The 15086-nt window shown below is 44.6% G+C and overlaps 1 protein-coding gene across 2 annotated transcripts in view; it reads left to right on the forward strand.

Annotated features, from left to right (window-relative positions):
• Positions 1-3952: 3952 nt before the first annotated feature.
• Positions 3953-15086, forward strand: part of ADCY9 (adenylate cyclase 9) — a 113585-nt gene continuing 102451 nt past the window's right edge. For both annotated transcript variants that reach the window (XR_004952390.1, XM_016166586.2), the window contains exons 1-2: positions 3953-4522; positions 4811-6547. Coding sequence is in view for 1 of the 2 variants with exons in the window: in XM_016166586.2 (XP_016022072.1) it covers positions 4855-6547 (1693 nt within the window). In the remaining variant the exon portion in view is untranslated. The remainder of the gene's footprint in view (positions 4523-4810; positions 6548-15086) is intronic.

The raw sequence follows: 15086 nt of genomic DNA on the forward strand, positions 1-15086 counted from the left end.
CCTTGGGGTTGTTGTAGGAGCACCTAGCACCGCACCCCTGTCCCCACTGAAGAACAGGGTGACACCGCAGCCTAAATCTGTCTCTTTTTTTGTAGCGGGTTGAATAGTGTCCCCACAAAAGGAGCTATGCAGTTCCTAAGTGAACGACTGCTAGAGCCTTCAGAAGCTGGAAGAGACAAGGAAGGATCCTTCCCTAAAACCCCCAGAGCATGACCCAGCTGACACCTTGATCTTGGACTTTTGGCCTCCAGAACTGTGAGATAATACATTTCTGTTGTTTTAAGCCACCAAATTTGTGGAATTTGTTACAGTAGCAATAGGAAACCAACACATCCCTTAATCATGAGTATGGGGTTCAGGGAACAAGACCAGCCTTGCCCTGGCCTGGGAGCCTGACTATGGCCAGCCTGTGGCTTGGCTGCACAGCACCTTGTATGTACCAGGGACCCAGTACAAATGAGTGGGAAGGACTGGATAGAACAGGAGTAAACTGAATACAGCTGAGTTAGAAGGTGGTGTTTGGGGACTCACCTGGGTTCAAATCTTCCTTCTAGTATTTGTTGGCTAAACCTTGGTTTCTTCAAAGTGTAGTCAAACATCATATGAAATAATAAACAAGAAATGCCAGACACGGAGGAAATGACTATAGTGGTAGTAATTGTTATCAAGGTGGAGCAGAGAGAATAGCGGACTGGGAAGCCTGGAATTCTAGAGCACTTCTGTCATGAGGCTGTGACCTCCAGGACTCACCTGGTGTAAGAAAAAAGGAAGGAGTATAGGTGCAAGCCTCTTGCAAACTAGAAAGTATTTCACAAACTCAAGATATTTATATTATGATTTACACGGTGATTATCTGTGTCCTTATGCATTTATACCCTAGTCCCTTTGTGCTTTTGTGGAACGTAATGATGGGGGCTGGGGGAGGCAGTGGTTTCCAGTCTACTTATCTCAAAGCCAATAATCTTTGTCACCCTGAGTGACATCATATAACTTGCAGCTAAGGCCCTACCTGATCGGGTGAACCTTCATGTGAGGGAGGGCAAGAATGAAATGATGAGGCCAGCAATGCTTTCTGAGAGCTTTGCAGAGTTTGTATGAACACATTCCGATTTGTGCTTTATCTGGTGGAAGTTCTATGCATATCATAGCTGGAGAGAAAACCCTGCAGATCTGGCAGCAACCTGGGTTGCATGGTTGGAGAAAGCCATTACATCTGTCCCAAAAAGGTTTCAGGCACCTTTTTGCTTCCTGGGGATCAGGGAGAAGGGATCCAGGATTCTCCCTTGACTCCTCTCCAGGGCTTGGCAATATGAGAATGTAATTAATCTCCTTTGTAGGACTGTCATCAAGCCTAATTGATTCTATTTTCCCTATTCATTCCCTTCTCACAGCATCTTTCCCAGCTACTACATGTCCCTTAAAGACAGAGATGGTGTATGATTGTGCAGCCATGGCCTAATGTACAGTGCCAGGCACATTGTCCCAAAGGTGTATGGAATGACTCACACCCTAACCTGGAGATCAAGGAGGCTCTGGCAGTTTATAGGTTTCAACAGCTGGGAATGCAGCCCAACTGCTTCCCAAAGACATATAAGAGAGAAGGAGGGGGCTGGGTATGTTATTACCAGTGTCTAAACAATCTGATGACTAATTTACGAATGTTAAGTTACCACAAATGGCGGGTAGACTAAAGTGATTGGGGAGGAGAGGAAAAGCACAGACAGGCCATCTTTTGGATTATTTAGGGAAACCAGGAAGGAGGGAGCACAGTGTTGCATTAAGTGGGGGAAATTTAAATGGTGAGCACCTCTCCGAGGGCCTCCTGTCCAGCTGGGTCGGTGGGTATAGAAGACAGTGGTGTGTATGAAGGGCCACTGTGAAGCTTACAGAGGGTGGTGCCAGCATCGTTTAGAGCATCATGCAGCAGAAGTCCAATCTGGTTTTGAATCTGAACTCTATTCCTAGCTTTTGTATGACTTTGGTCATGTCATCCTTCAATCACTGTTTTTATCTCTTTAAAATAGGGACAATCGTAACCTCAGAGGTAAGAACCAGGTAGATCACAAGTGAAAGCATCCAGTGGTTTCTGACACTTACAACACATTCAGTCAGTGTAAGTTTACTATTATTATCTCACTGGCTTGTGCAATGAACTCTTCTTAATCTTAGTTTCTTCATCTGTAAAAATGGAATACGTGAGAGTGCCTGGCACATAGCCGATGCTCAATAAAGGTTTATTTCTATATTAGCTTTTTAAATATTTATTTTACAATGATTCTAGACTTAAAGTTGCAAAAATACTAGAGTTCCCCTATACCTTGCATTCAAGTTTCCCGTAAGTTAACATTGCACACAATCATAGTACAATGCTCAAAACCAGGGAATTAACATAGTCACAATGTGATGCTATTAACTAAATTACAGACTTTATTCTAATTTCCCCTAATGTCCTTTCTGTTCCAGGTTCCAAATCAGGATCCTGTGTTCCATTTAGTTGTTATATCTCTTACTTTTCTCCAATGTGACAGTTCCTCATTCTTTGTCTTTCATGACCTTGACATTCTTGATGAGTACTAGTCAATTACTTGGAAGAAATACTTCTCAATTTGGGGTTTTCTGATGTTTTCTCATGATTAAATTGAGATTATGCACTTTTGGCAGAAATACCACAGTAATGGTGTACGATTCAGTGGCATTTACTACATTCACAGTGTTGTACAACTGCCACACCTCCATCTAGTTCTAGAAGATTTCCATCACCCTCTAAAGATACCCCTTGCCTATTAGGGGTCACTCCCCATGCCCATCCCCCAGCCCCTGGCAATCACTAATCTGCTTTCTGCCTCTATGGATTTGCCTCTTCTGGACATTTCCTATAAATGAAATCATACAACATGTCTTCTTTCCTGACTGGCTTTTTTTTTTTTTTTTCACTGCTTACTGTTTTCAAGGTTCATCTCGGTTGCAGCATGAATCAGTACTTCATTCATTTTTATGGCTGAATAATATTCTGTTATGTGGACAGACCACATTTTATTTTATTTTCTAGTTCAACAGTGAAACCTGGTATAGGGGAGGAATGGAGCCTGGGAGGTGAAGGAAGGAGGGAGAAGAATCCTGTGAAGCCAGGATGTACTGTAAAGTATAGGGAGGAGAATGGCCAGCATTGGCATAATGGGTAGTATATAGGATTATTTACACAGTGCAGTTAGTACTTATGGAGGCCACTGTGGTACTGCTGACCGGGCGGCAAATTGCTTTGAAAGTTTCATTTGTGGAAAAGCAGTTGTTCACGAGGAGGAGATGACCCTTAGATGGGAAAGGAAACTCACGAGCTGAGGCTGGGGGAGCTGGTTCTCAGTAGCACCAGCTTTCTAGGGGCAACCACGGCCCCCTGGAGGCCCGCCCACCTGGCCACCAGAGGCTGGGGCTAAGACTATGGTGGTCGTCGCCCCAGGGAGCACGCTCAGGAAAGGACTAGTGCCCACGGGGCACGCGCTCATTGCTTATTAAGGGGAGCCTCCTTTTAGGCAAATACAATAGTTGCAAACTTCTATTTATGAAAAAGGTGTGCTGAGAGGGAGGGCAAACATTTTCGTTTCCTCAACGTCGCACCTCAGCTGTTCTTTAACTAGCAGGTCCCTCTTAGATTTCCCAGAGCGGGTATGGGGACCGAACCGCATGGACAGGCGGTCTCCTAACTGGCCCCCGCAGCCAGAGCCAGCCCATGCCGCCCCTCAGCGTTCCCAGTGGGCGGACCTGGAGTGGCGCTGCCCGGGGCAGAGGGTGGAGCCGCAGCGCTCGCCCGCTCCCGCCCCCGCCCCCGCCCCGCAGTCCCGCCAGCCAAGCGCGCGCATCGTGCGCGTGCCCGGGATTGGCGGCGGCGGCGTGCGCGGGCCGCGCGTGCGCGCTGCAGCGGGGCGAGGGGCGGTGCGGGCGCGAGTCTGTCAGTGACAGCGGGAGGGGGAGGGGGCCGGAGATGGTGGTGGCGGCGGCTGTGGCTGCTCTTCCGACATGAGGCAGCGGCACCGGGGCGCTCGGCGGTGGCTGCGGCCACGGCGGCATCTCTAGCTCGAGAGGTTGCCTCGGGCGTGGGCGGGCGTCCCGGGCCGGCGTCGCGGGAGCGGGCTCTGCGGCAGCGCCGCGCACGGGCCGCCGGCTGAGGGGCCCGCGCCCTGCGCTCGGCGGCTCCGGGGCTCTGGGCATCCCAGCCCACTGGGTCGGCCCCGAAGGACCGAGAGCGAGCGGGCGGAGCTGGGAGCAGGCCCCGCTAGAAGAGCCGCGCCGACGGGGGCGGCCGCAGCGCCGCGGGCTCTGCAAACTCGCTGGCCGCCTCCCGCGGGGCCGCTGAGCGCGGGCGGGACCGAGGGGTCCGGCCGGCGGCCTGACGCAGTGGAGGCGCCGCGCTCTGCGCAGCATGAGGGGCCCGCTGCCGCCTGGAGAGCGGCGTTTGCCAGAGCGGCGGGTGGCGTGAGAGTGCTCGGGGCTGGACTCCCCTCAGCCGCCGCGGCGGGCTCAGCAGGCGAGTGTGCACAAGGGGAGGTGCGGCTTGGGCGGCGCGGAGGGCTCGAGTGGCCGCCGCCTCGCGGACCCTGGGCGTTCCGGACCGCTTCCCGGTGACTGGGGTCGGCCTCGAGGTGGGACGGTGGAAGAGCTGATTAGACATTACCGCGGTTTTGTGAGCATATGGTGCCTTTGCAAACGGACTGTTGGGGCCGCCACTTAGGAAATGGATAGAGCTTATGGCCTTCAGGTGGGTGTACCTGGGTGGGAATAAACACCAGCCTAACTCTGCTTGTCTCGCTGACAGGTACCGGTGACCCCGGCCGGGGAAGGCTCGGAGCGCGCGGCAACATGGCTTCCCCGCCCCACCAGCAGCTGCTGCTGCACCACAGCACCGAGGTGAGTTGTGACTCCAGCGGAGACAGCAACAGCGTGAGGGTCAAAATCAACCCCAAGCAGCTATCGTCCAACAGCCACCCCAAACACTGCAAGTACAGCATCTCTTCCAGCTGTAGCAGCTCAGGCGACTCAGGCGGGGTCCCCCGGAGAGTGGGTGCTGGAGGCCGCCTGCGCAGGCAGAAGAAACTGCCCCAACTGTTCGAGAGGGCCTCCAGCCGGTGGTGGGACCCCAAATTCGACTCGGTGAACCTGGAGGAGGCTTGCCTTGAGCGCTGCTTCCCGCAGACCCAGCGCCGCTTCCGGTACGCTCTCTTCTACATTGGCTTCGCCTGCCTGCTCTGGAGCATCTATTTTGGGGTCCACATGAGATCCAAACTGATAGTCATGGCAGTCCCTGCTCTGTGCTTCCTTGTGGTGTGTGTGGGCTTTTTCCTGTTTACCTTCACCAAACTGTATGCCCGACATTACGTGGGGACCTCGCTGGTTCTCACCCTCCTAGTGTTCGCCCTGACCCTGGCTGCCCAGTTTCAGGTTCTGACGCCTCTCTCAGGACGTGTTGACAGCTCCAATCATACTCTCGCAGCCAAGCCCACAGACACTTGCTTATCTCAAGTGGGGAGCTTTTCCATGTGCATCGAAGTGCTCTTTTTGCTCTACACCGTCATGCACTTACCTTTGTACTTGAGCTTGTTTTTGGGAGTGGCCTATTCTGTTCTTTTTGAGACCTTTGGCTATCATTTCCAAAGTGAAGACTGCTTCCCCTCACCTGAAATAGGGCCTCCGCACTGGGAGCTGTTGAGCCGAGCCCTGCTCCACGTCTGTATTCATGCCATTGGGATCCACCTATTCATCATGTCCCAGGTGAGATCCAGGAGCACCTTTCTCAAGGTGGGACAGTCCATTATGCACGGAAAGGATCTGGAAGTGGAAAAAGCCCTGAAAGAGAGGATGATTCATTCTGTGATGCCAAGAATCATAGCTGATGACTTGATGAAACAGGGGGACGAGGAGAGCGAGAATTCTGTGAAAAGGCACGCCACCTCCAGCCCCAAGAACAGGAAGAAAAAATCTTCCATACAGAAAGCCCCTATAGCATTCCGCCCGTTTAAAATGCAGCAGATTGAAGAGGTCAGTATTTTATTTGCAGACATCGTAGGCTTCACTAAGATGAGTGCCAACAAGTCCGCTCATGCCCTGGTGGGTCTCCTCAATGATCTGTTCGGTCGCTTTGACCGGTTGTGTGAAGAGACCAAGTGTGAGAAAATCAGCACCCTGGGAGACTGCTACTACTGCGTGGCAGGGTGCCCCGAGCCCCGGGCTGATCATGCCTACTGCTGCATCGAAATGGGCTTGGGCATGATAAGAGCTATCGAGCACTTCTGTCAGGAGAAGAAAGAGATGGTGAACATGCGTGTTGGGGTTCACACAGGGACTGTCTTGTGCGGCATCTTGGGCATGAGGAGGTTCAAATTCGATGTGTGGTCCAATGACGTGAACCTGGCCAATCTCATGGAGCAGCTGGGAGTGGCTGGCAAGGTTCACATTTCTGAGGCCACTGCAAAATACCTAGATGATCGGTACGAAATGGAAGATGGGAGAGTTACTGAACGCCTTGGCCAGAGCGTTGTTGTTGACCAGTTGAAAGGTACGTGTATTTCTCTGCCTGGTCATCTCCCTCCCCAATTCTGTTTGTGTTGAAAAAACAAAACAATCTCTTTCCAGCACCAGTATCTGGAGGCAGATCAGTTATTGTGTAGGGACACCTTACAGTGGGGGCATCTTGGGGCCAGTGGGACTTTTCCTCCAATGAGTCAGATACCACAGATCTGTTCACACCCGTGGCAGTGTTCACCTAGATGAGACCTTTAGAAGGAAGGAGAACTTTGAAAATGCAGTTCCTACCAGGCATCTGTTAATGTTTCTGAAATTCTAGGATACGTCTTATGAATGTAAGGAGATTGGAGCCCTGCAGTCCTAACCTCGAAGCACTTTAATAAATTGCCTTTGCATTTCATTTGCTTACCCTTAAGTCCCATCAAAACATTTCTTTATGCCTTTTTCCAGTGATGTAAAGAATAAAACCCTCTGTTTAGGCCTTCTTTTGCTAGAACAAGGAAGTCAGCTCAGCCCTGTAGGACTTTTGAGAATTAGATGGAATTATATACTGCTGAGTGCACACTGCATTTGCCTAGGTCTCTTTTTAGAAAAAAATTTGCATTTTCAATTTTCGACTTTATTTAACTATGCGTTCTTATTATGTTATTTGTTTGAACATATAGACTGCAGCATTTTAGGACATCGAATGTCTCAAGCCACCAAGTGATTTGAAAGTGAGCAATGCACCCAGTGTTTAGATCTTCCACCCCCAGTCCCTCAGATTTGTATCAGGTCCTTGTCCTGGTTTTAAGTTTCTTACTGCTATTCTTGATGTTTTCACTGAGCTTCTTTTATTTTTCTTATTGTCATAAAGGACACAAATCTTTGAGATCTGGGAAATGATGTTTGGGACCAAAAGTAAGGGTTCTAAACAACTAACACTTTTTAAAAAATAGTCCTTATGTTTACCAGAATATTTTGGGTGATTTGAGGGGAACATCTATTTTGGAAGTATGTAGAAAAAATTACATTAATTTTTAAAAGCCTAACTTGTAAAACTATATTGTGTTTTGTGGTGCCCACACATTGCATAATTACACAGTGAAAAGCCCCAGGAACGAGAATCCTCATGGGGAGAAGTAACAGCTTAAATCAGAGATGAGAGAAGTAATAGTGTAAATCAGAGACAATAAGTGCTTGAGTTTGAGGTCCTGAATAGGTTGTCAGTTTTGCCGTAACCCTGTATACTCAGTTGATATTTTCTTTCTCTGCTTGTGATTGGAGTTCCCCATGTCATTTACTTATTGGAAATCTAGCAAGGGTGCTTTATTTTCCTGATTTTTCTTTATTGTATTCATTTCGTTAGTAGTTGAAGAATTTATGGATGAAGTAGAAAAATATTTTCACCTGTAATTCCCTTCACCGAGAAAGCTTTAAAAGCTACATTGTTGAGGTCAGAAACTACACTTCTCAGGTTACTTGAGAGATTCTAGCATGACAAGTATCTTTGCCTGTAGGAGGGTGGCTCCTGCTCTAGACTTTGAAGGTGCCACTGGAGTGGAGTGCAGATGTAATTCCTGCTAGACATTTTGGCATCTTTATGATCTTAGTGTTGCAGGCTCTGTCTTCAGGGATAGTGAGACGTATTCTAAGGAATGGAGCTGTGCTGTATTGTTAAATGAAGTATGACAATGACAGAAATTCTGAAAGTGGTACTTTGAACAGGGTATTACTTGAATTTCAAAAATAAAAACATATAATCATTAAGTATGTCTGGAAATTGCTAAGTCTGACTTTTTGTCAATACCCATTTTTGTTAATTTATGGGTAATTTTGTTTTCAATTTATAGGTCAAATGTCTAAAGACATTGACAAAAATGCTAGAATGGAGTTGTCATTTTTTTTTTACCTCAAATAGTATAAATTTGATAAATTCTTTTTTTCTCTAAATTATGTACACTGTATGACTTAAAAGGAAAAAGTTTTAGAACTGAGTTAGAGGTAGAGAAAGAGAGAAAGCTTAACTAAACTGGTGATTTTTTTTTGTATAGTGTTTTTTTGTTTCCCTGAGACCATGATTTTTGCTTTATTTGGCTCACTTTGCAAACCTTCGTGGACAGGACTCCACTAATAGAGGATGTGTATACAACTCCCTGACCCTTTTTGAGATTGCACAGTTTAATTCTCCAGACACTGTATGAATCTGCTAAATTGAGATGATCACATAGATGGTAGAAGACCCTTTTCATACACAGGGTTAAAGTTATTTATGTACGATTTCTTTTAGCTTGTCTGTATTTGTAGCAGATATTTTCTCTATACAATGTTTAGCATTAGCCTTTACCGCTCATCCCCTTTTTTGATAATGGGTCAAAAATACCCAGTAGAGGACTCTGTAGAAATGAACATTGGTAGAATGAACTGGGGATTTCAGAAGTAGCCTGGTAGCATGAAAGGAAGCCACTCCTCTTCAGTTTATCTGAACAGGCTTTGTGGAAGGGTAGACTTTCTTTATTTCTGCACATTTACTTCTGGAAAATATTTTTTTGTGTTAAAATGCTCCTAGCACTGAGGATTTGCAGATAGAGTCATGACAATTTTTGTCCTTGGTGAGCTCACAGTCATAAATGTTGTAGAACAGGAGTCCCCAACACCCAGGCTGCAGACCAGTACCAGTCCTACCAGTTATGGCCTGTTAGGAACCAGGCCAAACAGCAGGAGATATGGGGCGGGCAAGAGAGAGAAGCTTCATCCGTATTTGCAGCTGCTCCCCAGCACTAGCATCACCATCTCAGCTGTACCTCAGATCATCAGGCATTAGATTCTCATAGGAGCACCAGTTCCTGAAGCCAAAAAAGTTAGGAACCATAGAATATGTAGAGTCAGGAATTCTTTAGAGAGATGCATGTACTTGAGGTGGATCTTGAGATTGAGCAGCGGCTCTTCAAGTAGATGGAAGAACATTTGGTACAGTGGGAATAGCATGGGCAAAGGCTCGAAGCTGTGTTTCTTGATGGGTTGGGCAACTCTCAGTAGTTCATTAGGACAAAGAAGGCTATGGGTCACATGGGAAGAAGTTTGGGTTCAATCCTATAGGTAATGGGGAGCCACTGATAGGCTTTATGCAGGAGGCTTAGGTGATCTGATTTGCAGTTTTGGAAAGCTCACTCTTTCAGTTCTAAGGACTGTGGGTTGGAAGGGTATGAGACTGTAGATTAGTGAACTATTTCAGTAGATTCCCTAGCAGGATTGATGGCGGCGTGAACCAAGGTAACACCAGTGGTGACAGAGATGATAGGACAGATATGAGAGTAGTAAGATCAAACTAATAGGACTCAGAGTCAGATTTAAACAGATGACTGAGGGAGGCAAGGGGCTCTATTGTTTGAATGGGAGATTGCATTTCAAGTTTCTGAAATTGACCTTGGGATGGTTTGAGTTAGGAATAGGTGAGAGACTTTGAGTTTTCTATGGTATGGATGGAGAATGCAGGATCAAGTTGCAGAATATGACATAGGCTAGAAACCCTTGGCTTGTTCATTCATTCATTTAACAAATAATTTATTTTATACTGGGCACAGTTCTAGATATGGGAATACAACAGTGAACAAAATGTGCAAAAATTCCTGCCTTTATGGGGTATCCATTTTAATACAGCAGTCAGACAGTAAACAAATAAGTAAAATATAAAGTTGATTTTGTGTTAAATTCTAAGGAGAAAACATTAAGCAGGAAGGATGATATGGAATGTGTGTGTGTGTGTGTGTGTGTGTGTGTGTGTGTGTGAAATTTTACATGGGGTGACCAATCACTGAGAGAAGGTTGAAAGAATTTTAAGCACAGGACTAGGATTTTGGAAATGATCCAAGAAGTACAAGGTAATTTTTATTAAAGATAGAGAGAAATAGTCTGATTTGAGTGATAGGAAGAAAGGTTCATCCACACCATTTGGGATGAACCACTGGGACCAAGAGAATACTGTCTGTTCTGTTCTACCTTGGGCCACAAGCAAAAGGTGAGGTAGATTGTCTAGCACTGTTGGTTTTTCCTATCATAGGTAGGAGTCTCAAAGACAGTAGATGAAACTGTCAGAGAAACCCACAGACATCCTATTTTCCCCTCTTAACTGTTAGGAAGATAAAACAAAGGTGCTCAGTCATTTAAATCCACCTTCACAATCATGTCTTTGTAGAAGGGACTACTCAGTAACTCTCACATTGTTAGATGGAGAACTGAAACAGGACTTTTCCCCAAGCCAAAATTTTAGGCTCATGGAGCAACTGGGGGAAAGATCCTCTTATGTGAATTGGGATGGATCCTCACCTGGCCACTTCAGATTGAGACTTTCACCATGTGCTAATAGGTGGCACTTAAGAAGAGTTCCTATCTAGCCCCTGTCTGAGGCCACTCCTCAAATCGATGGTGCTAAGGACTCTGTGCTTTAGCCTTTGCTGACAGCTGTCCCAACCTGAAAGTCTGGGCTCTCTGGTTCCCTGCCAGCTGACAGCTAGGAGCCCTGGTCAAGTACCAATTTTGCATGCGGTTTGCTTGCTCAGATGCACCCCTTGTTTCACTTGATGGCTTGGATAGCTTGCTTCCACCTAAGCATGTGTAACCTTTGTCACTGCAGTCCTAGCCCGTAGTTGACAGCTCAATCCTCTTAAGTCATGTTAAAGAGAGCTTCCATGCTTACTTGTGTTCTTGAGCAGGATCCCTTGTGCACATAAAAGTATAGCTTCTTGGATAGTAAGTGGCAGAGATAAGATGAAGCAAAAAATTCGGCTTGACAACTGGGAGTGGAGATGACAAACAGCTGAGGAGTCATGCTCAGGCAGCCCCTGATGACAATTATTCAGGCTCCTTCAGGCCAAATTACTGTATGGCTTCTTTTATATAGCACATGGCTGTTAATTCTGAAGACCAGCCTTTGAGTAGAATTAGCCTTTGGCAAAGAAAGTTAAGGTTTTCTGAATCACAGGTGAAATGAAGAAGGAAGGAGGGTAATCTTTTCAGGTAGAATTACTAAAAAAGGGAAAAATTGAAAAGAAGCAGATAGAGTAAGTCAAGAAATTTCAGAGTTCTACTAGCCAGTTCAGATAATAATTGTTTCTACCTGCTGGTCAATGCTGCCTGTGTACTTTGCTGGGGAATGATAATCTTGAAAAACAAATTGAATTTTCCATTGCATGTGTGCATTTGCCTAATTTTTTCTCTTTTTGTTCGTTGGCGATTTCAGTATTGGTATTCCTGTTGGGATTTCGATATTGTAAGAGTATGGTCATTAATTAGATTTCTGCAGGTCTGCTCTCCTGGTGGTGGCAGGAAGCTGCTGACCACTAGACCAGACTGAATGATTCCTCATCCATGTGGCTCTTGGCATCATTTGTACTTTGCATATAAGATACCTAAAGACCTTTTCCCAACAGGAACTAGCATCCTGGAAGGGAATTTTGTAAAGAAGTGAGAGTTTTTGAAACAAGAAGGGAACTACTATTCCAAGTCTAGACTGGCCATGCTAAGGAGGGAGGTAAAGGGACTGAGCACATCACAGGCTGGCTGGGGCTACCACAAACAGAGGAAAGGACCAAGGGCAGGTGTTGTCTACCCCTAGAAAAGCTGGAGAAGGCCTTGACATTCGTCAGTCTTGTTCATATTCCTGGTAAGCTGCACCAGCCAAGCCAACCTGTGGCTAAACTTAGGTCAGCTTTGGTGAAGGAGACTGTATTTGTAAAACTTGCTTGCTCTTGTAAATTAAGTTTTGTGTTTCTCCTGGGATTTGCTGGCATTGTATTTGTGATAATTACATGCTTACCTAGCATACTCTGCTAAGATAAGAGAGGCTCATTCTCTTAGAATAGGCTGGAAGGTCTAGCCCCCTCCAAAAGCCGGTGGTGGTAAGGGTAGTAGCTAAACCAGAGGATGGCAGTGAGGACAGGAACAGCTTTGAGGAGGGTGGAATTGTGGGACTGCGATGGTCAGGAACAGCTGTGGCCAGCTTATGAGCCTTTCTACAAACCAGTGGTTCTCAAACTTGGTTTCAGGACCCCTTTATGCTCTGAAAAATTATTGTAGAAGCTAAAGAGTTTGTGTTTATGTAAGTTATTTATTAATATTTACTTTATTAGATGTTGAGACAGACTGAGAAGTTTCAAAAATCTTAATTCGTTTCAAAATAGTAAACCCATTTACCTAATGCATGTTAATATAAAAACATTTTTATTAAAATAACTGCATTTAAAAAATGTAACTCCATAAACAAATTTGGTGGGAAGAGTGACACTATTTTACATTTCTGCAAATCTCTTTAATGTCTGGATTTATAAAAAATTGCTAGATTTCTTAAAAAACTGTGGTAAAATACACATAAAAGTTTATTTACCATTTTAGCCATTTTAAAGTGTGTCAGCTAGGTTTTCTTAACAGTTTTGGCATTGTTGCAGGATGTCGAAGAAGGTATAGAAAATATGGCTTAACATTTGTAGACATAGTTAGAAAATGGAGGAACATTTTAATAGCCTTTTTATAATTGTGAATATTTTTCTTTGATACCAAATTAGCATCCAACAAGTGATAGTTTCTTAAGAGTTAGTTGCAATATGGAATCTGAAATCCAATTAATCAATTTCTTTGTACTGTTAAAACCCCACTGGATTTTTGAATGAATCCTTCACCCCGGTGTGATTTCGTAGCATTATACACTGGTCACTTGGAAAATATTGGTGTTTTGAGTTGTGCAGATTTTCCAAATGTCGACATAAGCAATGTCTTTAAATTTTGGGAAGATGTCAACCTCACAGTGCCAGATAAAAGTTTTTCAAAATTCTGGTTTAAATTTGAAAGTTTGAATTTTATTATTGGCAACAAATACTGTTAGTTGTTTTCCTTGAAATGACAGACCCATTTTGTTCATTTTTTAGGAACAGTCTGCTAAATACTCAAGTCTGAATGACCATAGCCTGTCTGTAGGTCAAGTAAAAATGATGTTCCATCAAAAAAGCAGCTAGTTTAGCTTGCAACCCAAATAGTTGCATGGGTGCTTATTTTTGACAACCATGGTATTTCGGTGTGCAATGCAAGTGCTGGAGGCACGTTTACCCCTTTTGTCACACAGAATATTAAAAAGACATGCACTCAGAGTTGAGATTTAACACAATTATGCAGTTTTACTGCTTCCTCAAGGACATTCTTAAGTGAAATTGACTGTTTTTTTTTTCCTTCTGCAAGTGTGTGGCAGTAAAGAACGTTGATGACTAGGGCAGTTTTGTACTACTGCCTTGATTCATACAGTCAGGCACCAGCAGTTTTATCCGCAATTGCTTTTGCACCATCAACTCCAATGTCAACAGTGAAAAAGGCAAATAACATCCTAATGTTATTATGGAAATATTTTTGACCTCAGAGATACTCTGCAAAGGTCCCAGGGGCCTCTAGGGGTTTGAGTACCACACTTTGAGAACTGCTTGCCTAAGCTGTAAGAGAGGAAGACTGAGGGTTTTGTAACTACTACCCAAACATGTATTCTCATGTAGATGAAACAACTCAGATTGAAATTATGACAGACATGTCACATTTATTGTCGAAGTAGGAAGTGACTTTAGTTCATACATTTACTTTTTCTCAAAACAATCATTTATGATTGTGCCAGATCTTTTTTGCTGGTGTTTAGGGTTCACGACGAAGATTATCAACTTTGTTTTTATTTTATTATTCCTTTGGCAGTATAGTTTAGTGGTCAGGTACATGGATTTTGGTTTCTAGTTTTGGATTCAATTCAGAATTCTGCAGTTTCTGAACCGTAGAACCTTGGGCAAACTACATAGGGATTGTCCAATTTATAGGAACAACAGTACTTTTGTCAGAGGGTTATTTGGAGACCCAAATGAGATGATGCTTCAAGTAAAGCACTTAATAGCATAGTGACTTGATCATAATGTCTGTTCAATAAATAATAACTCTTCTAGATGATGAGTCACATTTTGTACTGCACTCAAGGGTGTTTCTTTTTTCCTACACTCTATTTGGTACACATCTTGTATAATTTGGTATTGAAAACCAGAACACACCAGGGAATGTGATTGTGTCAGTTTCTCAAATTAAAAAGGGCAGGTGTCCAAAATACAAAACACTGATAGCCTGCCCTGGTTAAACTGTAGCTGCCAAGTTTGGCAGCTTCTTTACTAAAAACCCCAGGGAGTTCAGACAGTATTGTTCTTGGGCTGCTTCTGGTCTCCAGAGCTTAGAGGTACTTAACAGGATGTGGCCCTTGATAGTTGAGGAATTATGGGGAAATCTTCAGCTTTGCAGTTCTGGAGATATTGGCTGAGTTTTGAATTAGGGCAGTTACTCAGTTCTACTATATTCTACTATAAACTCGTTTATTTATTCAATAAATATCAAATGAGTTCCTACTATTTGCTAGGCCTACATTAGGTTCTGGAGATAGAGCCCTCTGCTCCCTTGGAGCAGACAACCTAGAAGGGGAAGTAGACATTAATCAAATAATCACCTAAGCAAATATGTACTAGACTTACTTATCGTATTACAAATAGGGCTGGGAGGTAAGGACACTTATCTCCATTTTATACTAG

The sequence above is a fragment of the Rousettus aegyptiacus genome, unplaced genomic scaffold (assembly GCF_014176215.1).
Source record: "Rousettus aegyptiacus isolate mRouAeg1 unplaced genomic scaffold, mRouAeg1.p scaffold_m13_p_8, whole genome shotgun sequence".
NCBI lineage: Eukaryota > Metazoa > Chordata > Mammalia > Chiroptera > Pteropodidae > Rousettus > Rousettus aegyptiacus.